Here is a 21,299-nt window from a genome sequence, read left to right as displayed (position 1 = left end):
GATTATGTACTGAATATGCCCTGTAAGGTTGTTCGTTCTATTTGTATATTACTTTAGATCTGGGAGATCATGTGCTAAAATCTCGATGGGTTTATAACATGATCTGAGGAAACTGGGTACAAAGAGGTGAAGTGGGCCAGGCGCGGTGGCTCATGCCTGTAATCCCAGCACTTTGGGAGGCCAAGGTGGGTGTATCACCTGAGGTCAAGAGTTTGAGACCAGTCTGGCCAACGTGGTGAAACCCCATGTCTACTAAAAATATGAAAATTAGCCAGGTGTGGTGGCGTGTACCTGTAATCCCAGCTACTTCGGAGGCTGAGGCAGGAGAATCACTTGAACTGGGAAGGCAGAGGTTGCAGTGAGCCAAGATTGTGCCACTGCACTCCAGCCTGGGCTACAGAGCGAGACCCCATCTAAACAAACAAGCAAACACAGAGCTGAAGTGACTTGTCTGGGGAGGCTGGCGGCCAAGCTGGTTAGCACGTGCAGAGTCTGGCTGCCCCTCTGGGCTCCCCACCCTGAACTCAGTTTCATGTGTGTGAACTACAACTGATTTTTACGTCTTAATTTGCATAAGGAACTGGTGGGCTGGAGGAAGGTGAGAACAGGAACACTGCCTCCTGGAGTTTCATTCTAGTGGGGGAACTTATGCTTGGCCACGAAAGACATCCATGTCGTATCGTTGTGGCAATGAAGAACCTTTCTGAAGAACACAGCTTTTTCAAAGTTTGTATCTCTCGCAACCATTTTTCTGCTACTAAAAGTGGTCTTTTTTCATGTGTTTAAGAACGTTTTAGCACTCAGACTATCTTTCTCTTTGTCAGGGATGTAAAGAATCATTTAAATTATGAACACAGAGTCTTTAATAGTGAAGAATTTCTCAAAACCAGGGCTGCAGGGGACCATCAGTTTTATAAGCAGGTGAGAGCTGTGGGATGTGGGTGTGCCTGTGTGTGTTCAACCCATTATCCTTTTCTGTATTTCAATACTTTTCAAAATCAATTTTCTCAAGTGTATCAATTTTTCCAAAAAGTTTGTTTTAGCACGGTTCCTTTTGGCCACGTGACTCGCCCTCTTTTTTAAAAAATCAGCTTTTAAGAGTATAATTTACTTATGGCCAGGCACAGTGGCTCATGCCCGTAATCCCAGCACTTTGGGAGGTGAGGCGGGCAGATCACTTGAGGTCAGGAGTTTGAGACCAGACTGGCCAACATGGTGAAAACCCTGTCTCTACTAAAAATACAAAAATGAGCCGGGCGTGGTGGCGGGCGCCTGTAGTCCCAGCTACTCAGGAGGCTGAGGCAGGAGAATTGCTTGAACCCGGGGAGTGGAGGTTGCGGTGATCCAAGATGGTGCCACTACACTCCAGCCTGGGTGACAGAGCAAGACTCCGTCTCAAAAAAAAAGTATAATTTACTTAAAATATGGCCATTTTAAGTGTGTGGTTTGATGGATTTTGACAAATGTACATATCTGTATCAACACTTCCTCAACCTGGACATAGAACATTCCCATGACCCCAGCCAGCCCCATCTCTCCCCAGGTCCCGGCAACTCTACCTGTGTGCGTCCCCGTAGATGGTCGGCCCGTCTCAGAGTCTCAGGCTGTGCAGTCCTATGGTCTGCGCTCTATCTGCCTCTCTTAGCCTCCTGCCTTGGACCGAGCTGGGCTACTGTGTGTCTCAGCAGCAGCTCCTTTTTTGGCTAGGAATGTCCCGTGGTTGGGACAGAGTGCGCTTTGTTCTTCTGTCCACCTGCTACTGAGCATTTGGGTTTTTCCGTTTGTGACTATTACAAAAAAATAATCGCCTCAGGGGCTTTGCCCTGGCAGGCGATAGAAGCTGCCTGAAGAGTCCTTTGATCCTTTTGGGGTTTTTTTTTTTACAGCTTTGGGGTGGGCCAAGAACAGCCTTTCTCTAGGGTTGGTGTATAACCTAACCCATCCACTAAGTGATGTGCCTCCGTCCCCCGCTGTGTCTCCTGAATGGCTGGGGATCAGCCAGGACCCTCCGCCCTGGCTGCTGGGGGCATGACTGGCTCTCTGCCCTTGTGGGCTTGGAGGGTTGTTTTACTGACAGCTTCCCAGTCGTTCTTTGGTTTGATGCGGTTTTGCCCTATGCCTGGGCAGCGGGGTGTTCAGCAAAGGCTTAGGGAGACCCTGATGCAGGCTCCCTAATACAGACCCTGATACACGCTCCCTGTATCATTCCCTCGTCTCCAGAGCCCTGCCGGAGGCTTCCAGCTGCCCCAGCCTCTGTGAGCTCCCTCCACGCCCTCAGGGCTGGAGCCGCACCAGCTACAAGCCTGCCTCTTGTCCAGTGTCTGAAAACAGTCGTTTCCTCTTTTTTATCGAGTTTCCTCACAGTTTATGTCAAGAGGATATGTCTGAGCCTTGTCTACTGCCTTATGGCCAGAAGCATGTGTCCACCTCTTTTAGCTATGATGAAATACGCTTTTGTTCACGGGGTGGGTATGTGGGCCCCGCTGTGTGAATGTACGGCTGCCATTTCTTCTCCTGTGTGAGTGAGGAAGAACAGAAAACCCTTGAGTTTGTTCACTCAGTCAGTATCCACTGGGCATGAGTGGTGGTGCCCAGTGCTGTGCCAGGAGGCTCGGGCTTTGGAGCAGGGACTTGGGGAGTCGGCACAGCCCAGTGACCAGCCCGTCTGTCTTTTCCAGGTCTTAGACACCTACATGTTCCATTCTTTCCTTAAAGCCCGGCTCAACAGGAGGATGGACGCCTTTGCTCAGATGGACCTCAACACCCAGTCGGAGGAGGACAGGTGCTTCACTGTCGTGTTTTGGATCCACAGCTCTTTAGGGATCACAGTGTTCAAGGACCTCAGTTTTATTCGAATGAGTAAACGAGAAAGTCAGCGGGAAATGCCTTGTGCTTAGAAACTCATGATGAACTGGGCAACAGCTGGGAAGCTCTTCTCTCTACGCTTCTACCTCTTTTTTTTTTTTTTTTGAGACAGAGTCTCGCTCTTGTTGCCCAGGCTGGGGTGCAGTGGCGCAATCTTAGCTCACTGCGACCTCTGCTTCCTGGGTTCAAGCGATTCTCCTGCCTCAGCCTCCTGAGTAGCTGGGATTACAGACACCCACCATCATGCCCGGCTAATTTTTGTATTTTTGTAGAGATGGGGTTTCACCATGTTGGCCAGGCTGGTCTCGAACCCCTGACCTCGGGCGATCCACCCACCTCAGCCTCCCAAAGTGCTGGGATTACAGGCATGAGCCACCACTCCTGGCCTGTTTCTACTTCTTGAGGGAACGCTTGAAACGTGCCTGATGTTAGCGTGCTCCCTGTGGTTTGCGGCCCTGCGTCTTCCTTGGTGTCACTCTTTCCCATCTCCTTTCTCTCTTCCCGCCTACCCCCATCCTCGAAGCCTGTGGTTTTCCATCTCTTCCTTGCTCTTTTCCTGAGCCCCTCCAACATGCGTCCGCTGCAGTCAGGGCTCCTGTTGGCTTATGCTGGTTTCTTCTGGGCTTGCGTCCGGGTCTCCCTGAGGCTGCACTTGGTGAGGTTTGGGCAACACGTTCTTACCAGTCTGTTTTCCACTGGTCTGTAAGAGTATCACATGCTCTTCATTACACTGGGGAAAACACTTAGTTTAGGCTTATTCTGCCATCATTATTGTGTCTATAAAGTAAAGCGTTGCTTTTTCCTACCCCAGAATAAATGGAATGCTTTTAAGTCCAAGGAGACCGACCGTTGAGAAAATAGCCTCTCGGAAGTCCTCGCACCTGCAGGTCATCCACAGGCGCATGGTGGTCAGCATGCCCAACCTGCAGGACATCGTCATGCCTGAGCTGGCACCCAGGAACTCCTCGCTCCGGCTGACGGACACCGCAGGCTGTACGGGCAGCAGCGCAGGTAAGGGCTGCCCCCCATCGTGGTGCTGTGTGTCGGTCCCCCCCATTCCTGCACTGCAAGTCATTGAGCAAAACTGGAACTTGTTTCAGGGGAGAGGAGTGGGCTTGTTTTAGCAGCCAAGTTATTTGAAATGTTTAGAATATTCATTTTGCCAACTGTGTGCCTTCTAGAAAATTATTTCTTGTCTGTATTTTCTGCTACCCAGTGTCACTGCTAAAGGTAACGGGGGCTCTGCATGGTACGGCATCCTTCACAAGCACAGGCTGTGTGTGTCTCTGTGTGTGTGGATTGCATGTGTATAAATACATATTTACACATACACACGTGATAGGAGGCAGGGGGCACCAGGCACTTTCTAGAGCCAGAGCTGTGAAGGAGCCCAGGGCCCCTGCACTTGTGGAGCTGGCATTCCAGGGCCAGGGCTAAAGTGAGCAGGGCCCGGGATGGGGAGGGACTGTGACTGTGGTTGGGACATTTCTACAGAGACAGGAGTGCATGGAGAGGCTGAGCCCTGCCTGGCGCCTTCTCGGGGAGGTACATCCTGTCCCTAGTGGATGGGAGAAACTGTTGGGAGGCCAGGGCCTTGACCCCCGGGGCACCTGCAGCTGCTGTCTCAGGCCCAGGCAGCAAGCACCACGCGGTTCCTCCTGATCACTGTGCTCAGACCCCAGGAGACGCAGGAGCGACAGCTTGATGACCCCGAGGGCTATGGTCTAGCAGGGGCAGTGTGCGCGAATGACAGACCACCTTGCCTTTATCAGCTGAGCGCTGGAGCTCAGAGCAAACATTCTGGAGGCCACTGTGGGGTCCGAGCCTTCTGCCCCTGGCTGTGTGACCCTGGGCAAGCGACTTTACCTCCCTGGTTCTGTGGTTCCTCTTCTGAACACCTGTCAGTCTGCTGCTGGCAGATGCCCTGTGCCCACTCACGCTGGGAGCATGCTCCGCTTTCTCTGCCCTCGGAACCTTCCCCTGGAGACCCTGTAACCCTCCATCTGCTTTCTCGGTCCACTGGAGCTCCTGGGAGAAGAGGAAAACCAGCACCCAGTTGGTGCCTAGCACCCGGAGGGCCCTTAGGTAATATCTATAGAAGGAGTTGGTGTGAGACACACACCTGGTTGAAGTTTGGCTCAGGCACTTAGTCTCTGTGTACCTGGGACAAGTAACCCAGGCTGTGGAAGCCTCAGTTTCCACATCTGTAGAACAGGACTCTAATAATAATACCCCTATCCTGAGTTGTCTTTAAGGTGCATGAAACAGCGGTTCTGAAGGGCTGCATCCTGCCTAGCAAGTACATCTTGGCTTCGACTATTAGCTTCATCCTCAAATAAAGCCTCAGTACCCGATACCTCAATAGTATTACTAGTTGTAGCAAATCAAATTGTTCAGTGAATGCTAGCTGCTGTTTTCCTTGGGGTACCATGGGAGCAAAGTGAGGGTTCTCTCACGCCTCCCAGGGCGGTGGGTGCGCGGAGCTTTCTGGAGGTTGTTGGAGGGACACACCCATTCTCATTTTACCATGGGAGCAAAGTGAGGGTTCTCTCACGCCTCCCAGGGCGGTGGGTGCGTGGAGCTTTCTGGAGGTTGTTGGAGGGACACACTCATTCTCATTTTATTTTGCATCCAGAGAAACATTGTCCTTGACAAGATGATGTCGCAGGGACACGTGTTCATTTGTAAGGGCTGTGCTAATGGTCTCCTTTTTCCCCTTAATGTTTTAGTACTGAATGTGACGCCGAAGTCCCCATATACATTCAAGATTCCCGAAATCCACTTTCCGCTGGTGAGCGAGTGCGTGCAGGCGTACTATGCCGACTTTGTCACCCTGCTGAGCAAGGCCATGGGCTTTCTGGCCCCTGATAACTCTCTGCTCCTGGCCCGCTATTTCTACCTCCGAGGGCTCGTTCATCTGATGCAAGGACAGCTGCTGAATGCTCTCTTGGACTTCCAGAATCTGTATAAAACAGACATACGGATCTTTCCCGCTGATTTGGTGAAAAGGACGGTGGAATCCATGTCTGCCCCCGAGCGGGTGCAGGCGCAGCAGGCGCCAGAGCTGATGCGGCTCATCAGTGAGATCCTGGACAAGCCGCACGAGGCCTCGAAGCTGGACGACCACGTGAAGAACTTCGAGCTGCCCAAGGAGTACATGCAGCTGGACGACTTCATGAAGCGGGTCCAGGAGTCAGGGATCGTGAAGGACGCCAGCACCATCCAGCGGCTGTTCGAGGCCTTGACTGTAGGTAAGAGGATGCCTGGCACCATCACCGATTTTATTATTTAGAGACAGGGTCTGGCTCTGTCGCCTAGGCTGGAGTGGACTGGTGCAATCACAGCTCACTGCAACCTCTACCTCCTGGGCTCAAGCAGTCCTCCCACCTCAGCCTTCCGAGTAACTGGGACTACAGGTGCGTGACACCGAGCCCAGCTAATTTTAGTATTTTTTGTAGAGACAGGGTTTTAGTATGTTGCCCAGGCTGGTCTTGAACTCCTGGGCTCAAGTGATCCACCCACCTCGGCCTCCCTAAGTGCTGAGATTACAAGCATGAGCCACTGAACCAGGCCCATATATTTTATTTTACTGTATTTATTTTTGCAACAGAGTCTTATTCTGTCTCTCAGGCTGGAGTACAATGACACAATCTTGGCTCACTGCAACCTCCACCTCCTGGGTTCAAGTGATTCTCCTGTCTTAGCCTCCCGAGTAGCTGGGATTATAGGCATGTGCCTCCACACCCAGCTAATTTTTGTATTTTTGTAAAGACAGGGTTTCACCGTGTTGGCCAGGCTGGTCTCGAACTCCTGACCTCAAGATGATCCACCTGCCTTTCCCCCCAAAGTGCTGGGATTACAGGCATGAGCCACCATGCCTGGTCCCATATATTTTAAATACTTAACGACAATGGTCAGGTAACAGCAGTGGTGAGGTAAGCCGCCAGCTGGTGACAGGCAAGACCGCTGCAGCACCGTGGTCTTTACTGTTGCTCTGGGCACTTACCTGGGAATGGGTGTGGTTGGCGGGGCCCTTAGGCAGTGTGCCTGTCACTGAGATCTTAAACACGTCTCCAGGCTGGGCTCTGAGCTGCGCTCTATGTGGGTGGAAGGGACGTAGAATTGCTGATGGGAGATGAAGACGCTCCTTGCCTGGGAGAATTGCTCAGCATCTGTACAGAAGCATGGACTCAGCTGAAATGCTGCAGACACATGCAAAAGCAGGGACATGGGACAAATGCCGGGGTCCTGTGACAAATGTCACGGTCCTGCACCCAGACTGACACCTGCTGCGTTTCCCATGGAGTGCAGTGGGCTTGTGCTTAGACCCAGCGCGGGCACCGTGCGCCTGTCTCCCTCCCTCCCCAGAGGGAGCCATTGTCCCAAGCTGGAGCTCTTTTTTCTGGCCATGTTTTTATGCATTTACTACAAATGGATGCACCTGACACAGGACCTAGGTTTTGTGAGTTTAAACACAAAATTGGGAGAATGGGAATTGTCCCACCATATGTCTGAGTTTGCACGTGCTGTTCACTCATGGTGTTTTTGAGACATATCTGTGTTGCTCCACATCCGCTGGGTTCATTCACTCCAACCACTGCCTGTGCTGTAGTGTGTGGGCACCTTTTGTCCACCTGTTTCACCATCAGTGGTGTCGCACCTGTTTTCTGGAGTATGTGTGGGTCAGTCCCTCTCAGATGTGTACCCAAGGCCTGCTTTGAGATGTGAGAACCGTCGTTCGGGCTTGGCGAGGGCTGCACTTCCATCCTCCCAGGCAGCACACATTCCTTGGTCTCGACTCTCACCCGTTGTGAGTGTGCAAGGATGCCACACTGACGTCACCAACAGCACACGTGCTCGGGAGCAGTTCTGGTTTCTTCTCTGCGAGCTGCGTTGCTGTGATCTTTGCCCATTTTTATCTTGGGCTGCTTTTCCTTTCCTTACGGATGTGTAGGGCTCTTCAGGCCCTCGGGAGAAGCTGTCCTGGTGACAGAGGCCTGGCAGGTCGCTCTTCCGGCTGTGAACAGGTGCTGCGGAATGCAGTTTCCTTGCTTATCCTGCCTGTGGCCTCTGAGGGATGTCATGGCTGAGTGTGTATGTGTGTATATGAATGTGTGTGGGTGTGAGAATGTGTGTATATGTGTGTGAGAGCCTGCGTGTGTGTGTGCACGCACTGTACCTCTCCCTGTGTGGTGAAGCCATCAGACCATGCGCTCACTGGTCCCAGTTGTTGAGTCCAATGAGGGTGAGCTCAGATGCTCTGTGATCACTTCCCGTGCTGTGCTTTGGGGACACTGCGATGATGCACCAGCCAAGCAGGGCAGGGTGGGACCCACTTCCGTCGAGCTCCTGTGGATGGTGAGCACCACCCAGGAGCCACCTGTGGGGCAGGGCAGGGGCTGAATCCCACTGGGGGGTCCCTGTCTCTCACGTGACAGGAGTCCAGGGCATGCATGGCAGCTCCTCAGTGTCATCTTGGGCCAGCTTCTTCTGTCACTCTTCTGTGGCCTGGAGCAGCCTGCTGTCTCCCAGTCACGAGCCAGCCGTGGGCATTAGCACCACAAGAGCAGGGTCCGTCCACCTTTTAAGGCACCTCCCCCCCGCCACACAGTGACTTCTGTTTCCTCTCATTGGGCAGAATCGTGTCATGTGGCCGCCCAGTTGCAAGGGAGCCCTGGAAGGGGGGTTTGCAGTGGGGTGTGTGGGCCCTTGTCCAGCAGACCTGGCTGGTTGTGATAATGCCATCAGTGGCCCTGTTGTCACTTTGGCCTTGCTTACGTTGCCGATTAGGTTAGGAAATGGTCTTGATTCTGGGACATGTGTGCCTGAAGTGACCAGTGTAAAGCAGCACCTAATATATGTTTTGGCCAAACGGGCATTTGTTAAAAAAAAGTTTGGTCAGAGCTCGGTGTCACCATCTTTGGACGAATTTATGTGATATAAGAATACATCAGATTTTATTCAAAAAATTATTGCAATTTCATCATTACATACTTTAATGGCAAAATATGCTATTAACAGCGCAAGGCCAATATGCTCCCTGCTGCAGCTGCCCGTGAGGTGGCCCTCCCCAGGGACGCCGACGTGTCTGCCGCCTCCAGCATGGCCGTGCGGAAGCAAGACATCCATGGACAGCTCCAATGGTGACGTCGCCTGTACGCCACCGAGCTGAGCAGGAACAGTTGTATTGGAGGCGTGTGGGTGACGAGAGCAAGGTTAACAGCTGGTGTTTGTGTGAAACTGGAGTCAAATGAGGACTGGGCACTGTGCCCACGTGGGCCTGTGCAACAAGCGCGTGCATGGCAGCTGCTGTGGATCGCACAGGCTCGTGAGTGTGCCTGGTGTCTAGAGATGTGCACAGTGGTCATAAGTGTGCAGTGTCGGTGGGTGTGCACAGTGGCTGCGGGTGTGCATGGCGTCTGTGGGTGTGCACAGTGGTGGGTGTACTGTACAGTGGGTGTGCACCGTGGCTGTGGGTGTGCACGTTAGTGGGCATGCACAGTCTGGGTGTGCACAGTGGTCGGTGTGCATAATGGGTGTGCACAGTGGCCGTGGGTGTGCATGGTGCTGGTGGGGTGTGTGTGCAGTGTCTGTGGGTGTGCACTGTGGTAGGTGTGCACAGTGTCTGGCTGCACTTTGGTAGGTATGCGCAGTGGGTGTGCACAGTGGTCGTGCACAGTGTCTGGGTGTGCATAACGGTGTCTGTGGGTGTGCATGGTGCCTGTGGGTGAGCATAGTGGTGGTCGTGCTGCATAGTGTGGGTGTGTGCCGTGGGGGTGGGTGTGCACGGTGGTGGGCATGCACGGTGGGTGTGCACAGTGTCTGTGGGTGAGCATAGTCGTGGGCGTGCTGTACTGTGTCTGGGTGTGCACAGTGGCTGTGGGTATGCATGGTAGTGGGTTTGCACAGTGACCTTGGGCATGGACTGCCTTGTTCTGCTGCAGTGCTGGTGGCGTGGTGTCCACAGGCTGGCTGAGCACTGGTGGCAGCTGCAGTGAGTGTTGCTTCTTGCCTGAGGGGACTTTGGTCTTGCTGCTCCTCCCATCGTTGGGGTTTTCTAGAGCCCTGAGTGCCCTCGCCCTGAGCTCAGCACTGTTGTCTGTGAGAAGAAGCTATGTCAGGCTCTGGTGACACTCACTTCACCCTGCCCAGCCCCAGGAACTGCTGTGGACCAGGTAGCTAGAAGATTTGCCCTGAGTGGTGCAAGGGGCAGGACTCGTGGCTGGGGCTCCACACTCAGGGTGCCTGGCTCCTTCATTAGGTAATGGCTTCGCCCATTCATTCGCACTCACTCTCCTTTTCCTGTTTTTGGGGCCTCTCCTCGCCTGGTTACCTGACCAAAAGATTGTTTTATGTGATGTGATTCACGTAACAAGTGCTTCTGCCTTAAACCCAGAGTCTGCGCCTTGGCTTACGCCTGTGATCCTAACACTTTGAGAGACCAAGGCTAGAGGATGGCTTGAGCCCAGGAATTCAAGGCTGCAGTGAGCTATGATCACAGCAGTGCACTCCAGCCTGGGTTGCAGGGCAAGACCCTGTCTCTAAATTTTAAAAAAAAGAAAATGAAATACATAAAATAAAATAAAAACTACAATAAATCCAGCAATTCAGAACCCTTGGGAAGGGTAGGCTGAGGCGCCCCAGGCCGAGGCGGAGGCGGCTGCATTGAATGGTATTTCTGAAACAGAAGAGGAACTCTGGCAAACAATCTTAGGTGTGGAGTGGGGAGAGGACCTACATGCTCTTTGCGACCTCACAGATGACCTTGCTGCCCAGCACAGGGGCTGCAGAGACCTGGCCTCACAGGCCTCGCCCACCGGGCCACAGGCCTCGCCCACCGGGGCCACAACACCCTCCTTTGTCTTCTTCTGTGACTTCTTTGGAACAATCACACTGCACCTAGAGAGAGCCTTACTGGTGCATATTTCTCTTCTGTTTGGATCTGGTGACTAGAAAATACAGACAGGCAAAAAGAAGAATTCACTGGGAATCCCGCCACCTGGTGGAGATTTTTTGCATAACCGCCTGGCGCCTGCGCCGTGTGCTGAAGCCTTCCTGCTCAGCTCACCCTGCAGGGCCCCCAGTGCCTGTGACTCTGAAGTGAGACTAAGAGTGCTCCTGAGCGGTGGCTCAAGCCTGTCATCCCAGCACTTTGGGAGGCCGAGACGGGCGGATCACGAGGTCAGGAGATCAAGACCATCCTGGCTAACACGGTGAAACCCCGTCTCTACTAAAAACTACAAAAAACTAGCCAGGTGAGGTGGCGGGCGCCTGTAGTCCCAGCTACTCGGGAGGCTGAGGCAGGAGAATGGCTTAAACCCGGGAGGCGGAGCTTACAGTGAGCTGAGATCGCGCCACTGCACTCCAGCCTGGGTGACAGAGCAAGACTCCGTCTCAAAAAAAAAAAAAAAAAAAAAAAAAAAAAAATCCTCCTGACCCTGTGACAGTGCTGACTCTCTTCCTGCGGCGTTCCCCTTTTAGTTGCTGCCATGACGACTCAGTCGTCCTGGACTCAGCTGTGGCCATGATGGCAGATTCCCTAGACAGGCCTTGCTGTTGACGCTTTGTTATGGAATCGGAGCAGGGGCGTGGCAGAGCTGGACCATTAACCACGTCTTCTGGTTTCAGACTCGTGATCTGAGGATCTGAGGATCTGGGGTCACAGGTACTCCCCTTTCAAGTAGCGACCAGCAGGAAGGCATACCCCAGCTCTGGGCAGACCGTCTGCCCGGCCTCACAGCCCAGGTCTGCTGGCAAAGGGCTTTCCTCTCCATGTCTCAGTTTCCCCTTGTGAATGAGCCACCTCATTCACAAGGTGGCTGTAAGTAGGACCCCATATCGAGTGAATTGTGGTTCTTGGCATATAGCAAGTGTTGCTGGACACAGCAGTGCCATAAGGGAAGCGTGTGTGCAGCTCAGCAGTGGCCTGGCCAGGATGTTTCTTTCTTATCAGGGAAGGCTGTGCGTGGGCACGTCTAGCCGGGTGTTGAGGGACGGGTAGGAGTTTCCTGGTGTGAGCAGGCAGGATGAGTGTGTGTGTGTGTGTGTGTAACACGACCTGTTTGGGAGCATGCTTGGTACGGTTGGGCTGTGGGGTGGGTAGGTGGGGCCCAATCTTGGAGGAATGTGGCGGTGTACAGAAGCAGCCCTGAGTGTTGAAAACGGGAGCGGGAGCTCCTCCTTGCATTTTAGAAAAGTGGCTCTGAGTGCCGAGCGAAGCAGGCTGTGAGTGGGGCTGGCTCTGAAGGCAGGAGCCACTGAGGAGGGGTTTCTTGTGCAGAACTGAGGGGGACTTGCCGCACGTCAGGGGATGGAGAGAGGGACAGACAGGCTTGGGACACAGGGTGGAGGCAGAGCCGAGCAGGCAGGCTAGGGGCTTGAGTTGGCAGGACCTGCCGGCAGGGACTTGGGATTTCCAAGGGGTCGTCCCATCTCCAGCTGGCAGATAAAGCAGGTTCGTTCCACGACTTGCCAGGAGTCTCTGTGAACAGCCATGAAGCGGGCCTCAGGCTCAGGCCCCCCTGACTCCAGAGTCCGTGAGTGCCAGCCTCGCGGGAAGGTTACCGCTTCTCATCAGCGGAGATGATTTCAGTTGCAAACAACAAAAGTTAATGATTTGCTTGTAACGAAAGAGTGTGGAGGTCAGGCCAGTTTCAGGCGAGGCGGACTCAGTGGCAGGGCAGTGTCGCTAAGGATCCAACCTTCCCGGCATTAGCGTCATCCTAGGACTAGCTCCCCTGTGACCCCGAGACAGTGGCCACCAGTTCTAGTGATGAGGAAGGTCTTTGTCACCATTAGAAGAGTGTCCTTGTCCCGAAGGACTTTCCTACCCAAAGGTAAGAGTTGCTGTGACTACCTGAAGCAGGTCCCATGGCCATCCCAGAGCCGGAGGCTGGAAAGGGCTGCGGGCTCAGCCTAGATCGTGTGCCCCTCCCTTGACAGCTGAACACACCTGGGCTGCCCCGGAAGGCCCTGCAAAACCTTCTGGCAGTTTCCATCCACCGCCCTGAGTGCTGGCGCCACCTGCTGCCAGATTCCGGTAGTGCGTGGTTTCTTCAGGTCATGCAGAAGCCCTTGCGGCTCCCGATGTATGTGCCTATAAGATACCTCTCTTTTCTTCTTATAAAACTAAGGACAGCAGAAACAAATTGACCCAGAAACATTCAAAGATTTCTACAACTGCTGGAAGGAGACAGAAGCAGAAGCCCAGGAGGTCAGTCTGCCGTGGCTGGTGATGGAACACCTGGATAAAAACGAGTGTGTGTATAAGTTGTCCAGCTCCGTCAAGACGAACCTAGGCGTTGGCAAGATCGCCATGACCCAGAAGCGTCTGTTCCTCCTAACCGAAGGAAGGCCAGGCTACGTGGAGATTTCCACCTTCAGAAATATAGAGGTAAGGGCAGCACGGGCAGGCAGCTCCGGACCCCACCTGTGTTTAGGAGGCAGATGGCTGGAGCGGGCCCTGAGCTCTCTGCCAGCCATGCCAAGTACCAGCCACAGACCTTCTGCAGACCACTTGGCTTCCTGTCCCTCAGTTTGCTCATCCGTAAAGCAGGAATAAGGCTGATACCTTCTCAGTGGGTGGTGGGGATTGAGTCGTTTACGTACGGAGCAGGCTTAGAATGGTAACTGCTTTTCTAACACAACTGACTTGCATCTGGGAGGCAGGAAGCAGGAAGCAGTGTGGGCTGACATTCTCATTAGGGACAGCAGGATGCGTTCATTCATCCATGAGATGTCTGAGAAACTGCCGTGTGCCGGCCACAGTGAGCTACAGTAGCTCACATTTTCTAGTCACAGTCGGACCTGGTTCATGTAAAACATAACAAGTTTATTTTATAACAATTAAAAAATCTTCAGTTTTAACATCCTACTTTAAAGGTAGTCATTTTCCCTGTCGAGGAAATCTGAATTTCATTCTGATTCATCTTACGTCTTATAGTTGTTTTCCCAGATTTAAGGGGACTGTAAGAGGCGTGTCAGATACCCGAGTGTTTTATGTGATCGCCTGCTGAGTGGTCATAGAAGCCGGAAGGGCAGTCAAGCCACAGTCGCAGCCCATAGCAAATGCTCGGCCAGTAGATCCACCTCTTGCTGTTGGCCTTCAGTTTCTTCTTTTCTCCACACCTGCTTTGCCAGACTTCCTTCTAGAATTCCAAAGAAAGGTAAATAAGTACCAGGAAAGGGAGATGGAAGTAAAAAAAAAAAAAAAAAAAAGCGGGAGAGAGAAGTATTTCAGGATGTGAAAGAATGCGCCGCCTTCAGACACTGGACGAGCCCAGCTGTGTGGGTGCGTGTAGGTGCTGCACCCGGGCGAATCCTACCTGCCGTCCACGGGAATACCGCCCCTCGCCCCGGGCCCTGCCTTCCGCGTGCCAGCAGGGTTCGTGCCTGCAGCCCATCTGCCTCTTCATTCCAGAGCCCGCTCTGCCTCTGTCTCTGGTTAATCCACGTGTTTTCTGAGTGTGACCTTCCTAACTCTTTCTTTTCTGCCTCTGCAGGAGGTCAGGAGCACCTCTACTGCATTTCTGCTTAGGAGAATACCCGCTCTAAAAATCAAAGTGGCGTCCAAGAAAGAAGTCTTCGAAGCCAACCTGAAGACTGAGTGTGACCTTTGGCACCTGATGGTGAAGGAGATGTGGGCTGGGAAGAAGCTGGCCGATGACCACAAGGTGGGAGGCGCGGGTCCCCTCTGCCCTCTGTGTGGCTGCCCCGGGGCCTCTCACCGCCTGCGGGTCCTGTGGCGGTCCTCAGCTGTGAGTGCTCGGGGCCAGGTCTGAGTCTCCTAAGCAGAGTGAGTTTGTCGAGCACCATCTTGACAGAAGCATTGAAGATGTTGTGGTCTGTGTGGCCCAGCGAGAGGTCTCCTGGCGTTAGGGAAGGGCATGATGAGAAGACGCAGGGCGGTCTAGGCAGGTGTGGGTGCTCCACTGCCCGCTCCGGGCTGGCGACGTCCCAGAGAGTGGGGCTGGGGGCTGGACGGTGCTGGTGCTGTCCACACCCGCAGGCCGGAGTTGGGTGTTTTGGGCTCCCCTGCTCTGAGCGACTCTTCACGGTCACAGGATTTGGAATTTGGCAGGGGCAGTACTGCTTTCCTTCCACAGGGTTAAGATGATTTTCTAGGGATTGTTGTACCTTAATTTACTTTGGGCCAAATTGATAGCTTTGATGATATCAAATGACAATTGCACCGTAATGAAGGGAACCACGGGCAGGTGGTGTGTAGGGGAGGCATCCACGCTGCTCAAGGGCAGGACAAGACAGGAAGACACCTTAGAAAATGGGCAAAGGCCATGAACGTGGAACTCATAGAAAGGGAACAGCTCACCAGGTTATGAAGAGGTGCATAGCCCCACTACTCCTCAGAGAAATGCCGGGGACGATGGCACCCACCACAGTGGCAGTGCTAGGAGAAACAGGCGGGGCCACAGCAGGAGGGCTGCTGTTGTTACAGGAAGTTCCCGGTCACAGGGCGGAGGGTGACTGGGTCCTGTTTAAGATCCCAGTGCCCTGTGGCTTTTGGACTAGCCATCTGATGCTATACCCACTGGTTTACAGAGCATAAACCAGCATAGTCAAACCAAAGCCCGTGGGCCTGTGGACTGTCTTTGTAAGTAAAGTTTTACTGGAACACAGTGCTGCCTGCTTGTTTATGAAAAGTCCCTGGGTGCTCCCGTGCTGCAGTGGCAGGCAGTGGGTGATCTCAGCTGAGACTGGCCACAAAACTTGAAATGCCTCCTGCCTAGCCCCTTCTAGAAAACACTGGCCGAGCCCTGGTATAAACAATCCATATTTGTCTTAACTAAGAGAAAAAATATACGATATAAGATCCAAATTCATCGGTGATTTAAACTCTTCATGTCACTTTGAAAAAATGCGTTTTGGAAGGATTGTTCCGTGTGATGAGACAAGGTCGCCAGTGAACTGATCTTAGCGATTCTTGCTGTTTTGAAAGGCACGTGTTTCTGTTCTAGGACCCTCAGTACGTCCAGCAGGCGCTGACCCACGTCTTGCTGATGGACGCCGTTGTGGGCACGCTGCAGTCACCAGGCGCCATCTACGCTGCCTCCAAGTTATCCTACTTCGATAAGATGAGGAAAGAAGGTAAGATATGCTCGTTCTTAGCGTGGATCATTGTCCTGATTACACACCTGAAGTGATTTTATCTGTTCGATGTCTGTTTTATCAAGTAGAACCGAGCCCAGGTCTCCCGGTTTTGTCTTTTATATTTGTAATTTACTTTCGAGTCGCACACGTTGTCCGGCATCTTTCCTTCCTTCACTGCACAGTGCACCTTGGAGCCCCCTGCTCATCCGTCCAATTGAGGCACCTCGTCGTCTGTGTGTCTGGATAGCATTCCAGAGTACACTGCAAGCATTTGTGGTGATTCTTAGTTGCAAACAGCAGCCTTTCCTCCGGCTGGCTGAAGCCCAGTAGAAACCTGTGGGAGGCTGTGGAGCGGCTCCTGGAATCTCTGACTGGCGGGGAGCGGGTGTCTGGGGCTTGCAGTTAGGAACGCACCTGCTGAGAAGCTGGGCACCTCTGCAAAGCCAGCCCGTTGACTGATGGGCTTCACCGCTGCGTGAGTGAGCAGAGGCCCTGCACGTCAAGATCCGCCGTCTTCTTGATTGGGGTCAGCTGTCCCAGACAGGAACCCTCTGGCCATCCTGTAGATGTGGATCTGGCTCTCGGATTCTGGAAGCCACAGGGGCTGCTGCTGGACTCCCATTTCCTTCTCGTGAAGGTCTCCAAGCCGAGGGTTTTCTGGTCTTTTTGTGACTGAGTGATAGACATTGTTCGGGTGAAGGACGTTTGGTCTGTCCCTTCATCAGTGAGTGAGCGCTGGCGTGGTCTCCGCGTTGTGGCTGCTGTGGGCACTCATGTGCAAGCTCTGGTGTGCACACCTGTTTTCATTTCCCTTGGGCATAGATCTAGGGGACTCTGGCTTTCTAAAACGTTGTCCCGGAATTAGGAACAAACGTCACTTACGTGTTTATTCGCTTGGGTACAGTTTGCTCTCTTTGTGGCGTCTGTCATCAACTGCAGGACCTCTGCCACTCTCTGGGCGCAGAATCCCTCTCCCACGTGACCCGGGGGACCTTGAGCTGCAGCAGCAGCCAGGCCCAGGTGCCTGTGTTCCTGCCAGGCCGGCCGAGTGGCCGAAGGAGTTTTTGTCCAGCAGTCCTGGAACCAGACATTGATTGCTCTTTTCTTTCTCTTGGGAACAAAATCAAACAACCGCCCTACTTCAGCGGTTGATCTCATTCCAAACTCATGACTAATCTCTGTCGGGCGTTTACAGGAAAGCCTTCGAACGCCTCTGCCAGCAGCACATGACGGCAGAGGGGAGCTGCCACGCTGGTGTCACTCGGTGTGGTGCGCTGGCTCCTGCGCCCGCCTCACAAATCCGGAAACATTCTCCCGTGGGTAAAGCTCATGACACATGAGCCTGAGCTTAATTTAGTAGCTTATGGGCAACTCATGATGGAAGGTCTCCGACTGTACGGAATTAAATAATAACCGAAGGTGTCATAACCCGAGGCAGGAGTTGAAGAGGCGTTGGCCGCGGCCAGTTGGCTTTCACTGCAGCCCGGTGGAGCCCGCCAGCCTCGCGCGGAGTCCTGCCCAACCCCCTGCTGACAGTGTGATCCTCCGTCAATCACGGATGTGGATGTGTGTCAAGGTTCTTCATCTTTCTTTTCTCAAAATGGGGATAACGGGACCAGTCTCTCAGGTTGTCGTGAAAGTAACAAAATGATGGAAGAGAAGCACTTAAGGGGCAGGCCCTGGACAGCGGGGACTGAGGAAGTCCTTGATGCAGGAGGCCGAGGCGCCCGCAGGGGATGGCAGGAGAGGCCACAGAGCAGGCTGGCCCCAGGGGCCTCCAGGCAGGAGGCCGCTTGAGGTTTTGCCTGGAAACATGGGTTGGATTGGATAGCAAGAGGAGTGTTAGGGTGTCCTGAGGAGCAGTGGTTTTGAACGGGGGCGACGTTGCACCCCTCCCTGCGGAGAGGCATTTGGCAGCGCCTGGAGATATCTGTGGTTGTGTGTGAGACGCTACTGGCATCTTATGATGCTCAACATCCCACGGCACCCAGGATGCCGGGCATTCGCCCACAGCCAGGATTATCCAGCCCCACGTGCCCCTGGTTCTAGGTTGGGAAACTGCGCCCATGGGTTAGGTCTCTGGGTTTCATCTTGGGAAGCCTTTGTTACTGAGGAGAATTTTATGTTTCCGCTTTGCTGGGCATTGTGTCATGTTTGGGGGTAGCAAGCAGATGGGATGGCTCAGGAGCAGAGAAGAAGGCTGTGTTTAAACAAAGGCAGCTCGAGGCATGGGGCGTGGAGGCGTGGTGTGGACACAGGTGGGGGGTGCGCCTGGCCACTCACTCGCACACCAGGTGACAACCAGGAAAGGAGGCCGAGAGCGCGTGACTTTCTTTCAGCGCCCCGGGTCCAAGAGAGTTTCGTCTTCACAAATTAGGAAGTTTTACCTGCAAGCTGATACTCTGCAGAAATCAGAGTGCGTGAGGCTGTTGCGTCGCGTCCGTTTCCTCGAGGCCATGACAGTAACACTCCAAGTGTCTTGTGTTTCAGTGCCCATGGCACTTCCGAAGGCAACCGTGGAGACACTGAAGCATAAAATCAACCCCTCGGCGGGGGAGACGTTCCCTCAAGCGGTGGACGCGCTGCTCTACACGCCGGGTAAGGCCCCTCTGCCCGCCCCTCGCTGCCAGTTTTCAGACACCCTGACGTGCTTAGGTTTGGGTTCAGGGTCAGCCCTGAAGTGAAAGGGGAGCCAGTGTCACGGGATAAGTGGGGACAAGGTGCCTGTTGCTTTCTGAGGTGAAGTGCTGAGTGACAGGTGTGCAGCTGGTCCGACCACTCTGTGGACTTGGCCTCATGGTGACCGGAGCCTGAGAGCCCACGGTTGATGGAAATGGCGCCAGCAGTTGGGCTCCCACCCCAGGGCTGCCGTCCCTCACCTTCTAGAGCAGTCGACGGTCACACTAGCTCTTTTTTTTTTTGAGATGGAGTCTTGCTGTGTCACCCAGGCTGGAGTGCAGTGGTGCAATCTCAGCTCACTGCAACCTCCAACTCCTGGATTCAAGTGATTCTCCTGCCTCAGCCTCCCGAGTAGCTGGGACTCCAGGCACCCGCCACCATGCCCAGCTAACACACTGGCACTTTCTAAAGCACTCTTGCTCACACTGTTTCCCCAGAAGCTCTTAATCGGCTCCTTTTGTCATTGTGATAAGGTGATAGCGCCTCAGATGTTTGTTGTCATAGAAACTGGAATGACAAGGAGCCTGTGCAGCCCTAAGTGCCTGCCAGTCCCTCTTCTCCGTTGGGTGCGGCTGCACCTGCACCTGCCTACTCTGCTTGACTTTCCTGGGACCCTGCATGCCGCATCAGGGTGGTGGCAGGAGAAAGAAATGGGCGCGGCCAAGGGTCTTGGTATAAACAAAGATGGCTGTCATGTTGCACGTTTAAACTGTGGAAAACACTTTAATTCTGGCTTACGGAGAATGCAGCACGGAAGCTTATGTTGAGGGTTCATGGTGTGGGATGACAAAGGAATACAGTTCTAGGCAGAAAAGATTTTTATTTTTTGTTTTGTTTTGTTTTGTTTGACACGGAGTCTTGCTCTGTTGCCCAGGCTGGAGTGCAGTGGCGCGATCTCGGCTCACTGCAAGCTCCGCCTCCTGGGTTTACGCCATTCTCCTGCCTCAGCCTCCCTGGAGTAACTGGGACTACAGGCCCCTGCCACCACGCCCGGCTAGTTTTTTTTTTTTTTTGTATTTTTTAGTAGAAACGGGGTTTCACCGTGTTAGCTAGGATGGTCTCGATCTCCTGACCTCGTGATCCGCCCATCTTGGCCTCCCAAAGTGCTAGGATTACAGGCTTGAGCCACTGCGTCCGGCCATATTTTTTATTTTTTTGAGTCAAGGTCTTGCTTTGTTGCCCAGGCTGGAGTGTAGTTGTGCAATCACGGCTCATTGCAGCCTCGACCTCCTGGGTTGGGTTCAAGTGATCCTCTTGCCTCAGCCTCCTAGGTAGCTGGGACCACAGGCTTGTGCCACCAAATCCAGGCACGTGCCACCAAAACCAGGTGATTTTAAAAAATTACGGAGTTTTTAAAAAAGGATGGGGTTTCGCCATGTTGCCTAGGTTGATCTCGAACTCCTGGGCTCAAGCGATGTCTCTCCGCCTTGGCCTCCCGATGCGCTGGGATTACGGATGTGAGCCACTGCTCTCAGCCCAGAAGGGATTTTTAAAATCGTCACTTTGTTTGTTGCATCTGCGTCTGCAGGTGTCAGCCGTAGGCGTCACCCCTTGTCACACGCCGTGTCTGCGGCTTCACAGGGCACCTGGCCATTCACACACATGCTCATGCTTCCGGTGGGCAGAGAAGCTGTGTGTGAAGCGATTTCCCCATAAGAGAGTTTTTCTCTCTTCACGGGATGCCAAGAAACCCAAGAACGCCATAGACCCTGTCTGAGGAGCAGGCAGCGTCATCAGGGCTGCCACGCGTGAGGCCTACCCAATGTGTCTAAGCCGGGCTCCTGCTGACTTCGCCAGAGATAACTCCACAGACTGAGACACTTTGGCCGTGGCATTTGAATGCATGGTATTTTTAGGTCCCGGTTGGTTTCCATGAAATGAAACTCACTGTGGACTTCCCGTTGTGATGGGCGAGGAGTTCAGGCGGCTTCCCCTCCAGGAGCATCTCAAAGGCCTGCAGAGAGCGTGCCAAGCAGCGTGGAGAACGGGGAAGCCGCCTTTTCCTGTGGCTGCCAATTCTGGAAGGGGTGGCTGAGAAGCTGGTAGCCGAGCAGGGCTTTTGCAAGCCTTTTGGGATTATAGGGAGAAGAGGTGGTCAGGCCCCATCAAGAAGGGGGAGTCTTGTGACTCCCGTTAGCTTGGGGCTGGGTCTCCAACAGGTTCCGAGGAGTGAGGAGAACCAACCCGCAGGCCCTAAGGCCACAGGTCAGCCCAGGCTCTGCCCAGGGGGAGCGCGCCCCTCAGGGCAGTGTCTCACCCATCGGAGCAACAGACCACTGGAATCGCACCCCAGAAAGACGGGGAGGCCTGCCCTTCTGGACTCAGGATGGAGGCAGCTCCGCAGGGCCGGGGCTCGCTTGAGTATCCTCAGGGGAAAGGTGAAACCTCGCCCCTTCAGACCGCACCGGGATCAGGCCCAACGAGGCTGAAATCTAAATGCGGTGGTAAAAGCAGGCAAATGTGAACAATGAAAGCAAGCAAACTTCTAGGCGATAGGGTAAAAGAATATTTTCATGACTTTATGGTAAAGAAAAAATTCATAAATTGTATATAAAAATGCTAACCATAAAGGAAAAGTGTTGAATTTGACTATATTAAAAGCAATGATTTTATCATTTTTATGTTTTCTGAGACAGGGTCTGGCTGTC

At 53.4% G+C, this 21,299-nt stretch overlaps 1 protein-coding gene across 4 annotated transcripts in view; it reads left to right on the top strand.

Moving 5' to 3' along the window:
• The window catches only part of DENND3 (DENN domain containing 3), a 69,171-nt gene that overhangs the window by 36,389 nt on the left and 11,483 nt on the right, over positions 1-21,299 (top strand). For all 4 annotated transcript variants that reach the window (XM_010385458.2, XM_030937616.1, XM_030937617.1 and 1 more), the window contains exons 10-17: positions 825-921; positions 2,679-2,782; positions 3,677-3,876; positions 5,595-6,116; positions 12,999-13,258; positions 14,367-14,537; positions 15,840-15,969; positions 18,463-18,570. In XM_010385458.2, coding sequence (XP_010383760.2) covers positions 825-921; positions 2,679-2,782; positions 3,677-3,876; positions 5,595-6,116; positions 12,999-13,258; positions 14,367-14,537; positions 15,840-15,969; positions 18,463-18,570 — 1,592 coding nt within the window. The remainder of the gene's footprint in view (positions 1-824; positions 922-2,678; positions 2,783-3,676; positions 3,877-5,594; positions 6,117-12,998; positions 13,259-14,366; positions 14,538-15,839; positions 15,970-18,462; positions 18,571-21,299) is intronic.

The sequence above is a fragment of the Rhinopithecus roxellana genome, chromosome 9 (genome assembly GCF_007565055.1).
Source record: "Rhinopithecus roxellana isolate Shanxi Qingling chromosome 9, ASM756505v1, whole genome shotgun sequence".
Taxonomy (NCBI): domain Eukaryota; kingdom Metazoa; phylum Chordata; class Mammalia; order Primates; family Cercopithecidae; genus Rhinopithecus; species Rhinopithecus roxellana.
Note: the sequence above shows the minus strand (reverse complement) of the source record. Positions and strands in the feature narration are given on the sequence as shown.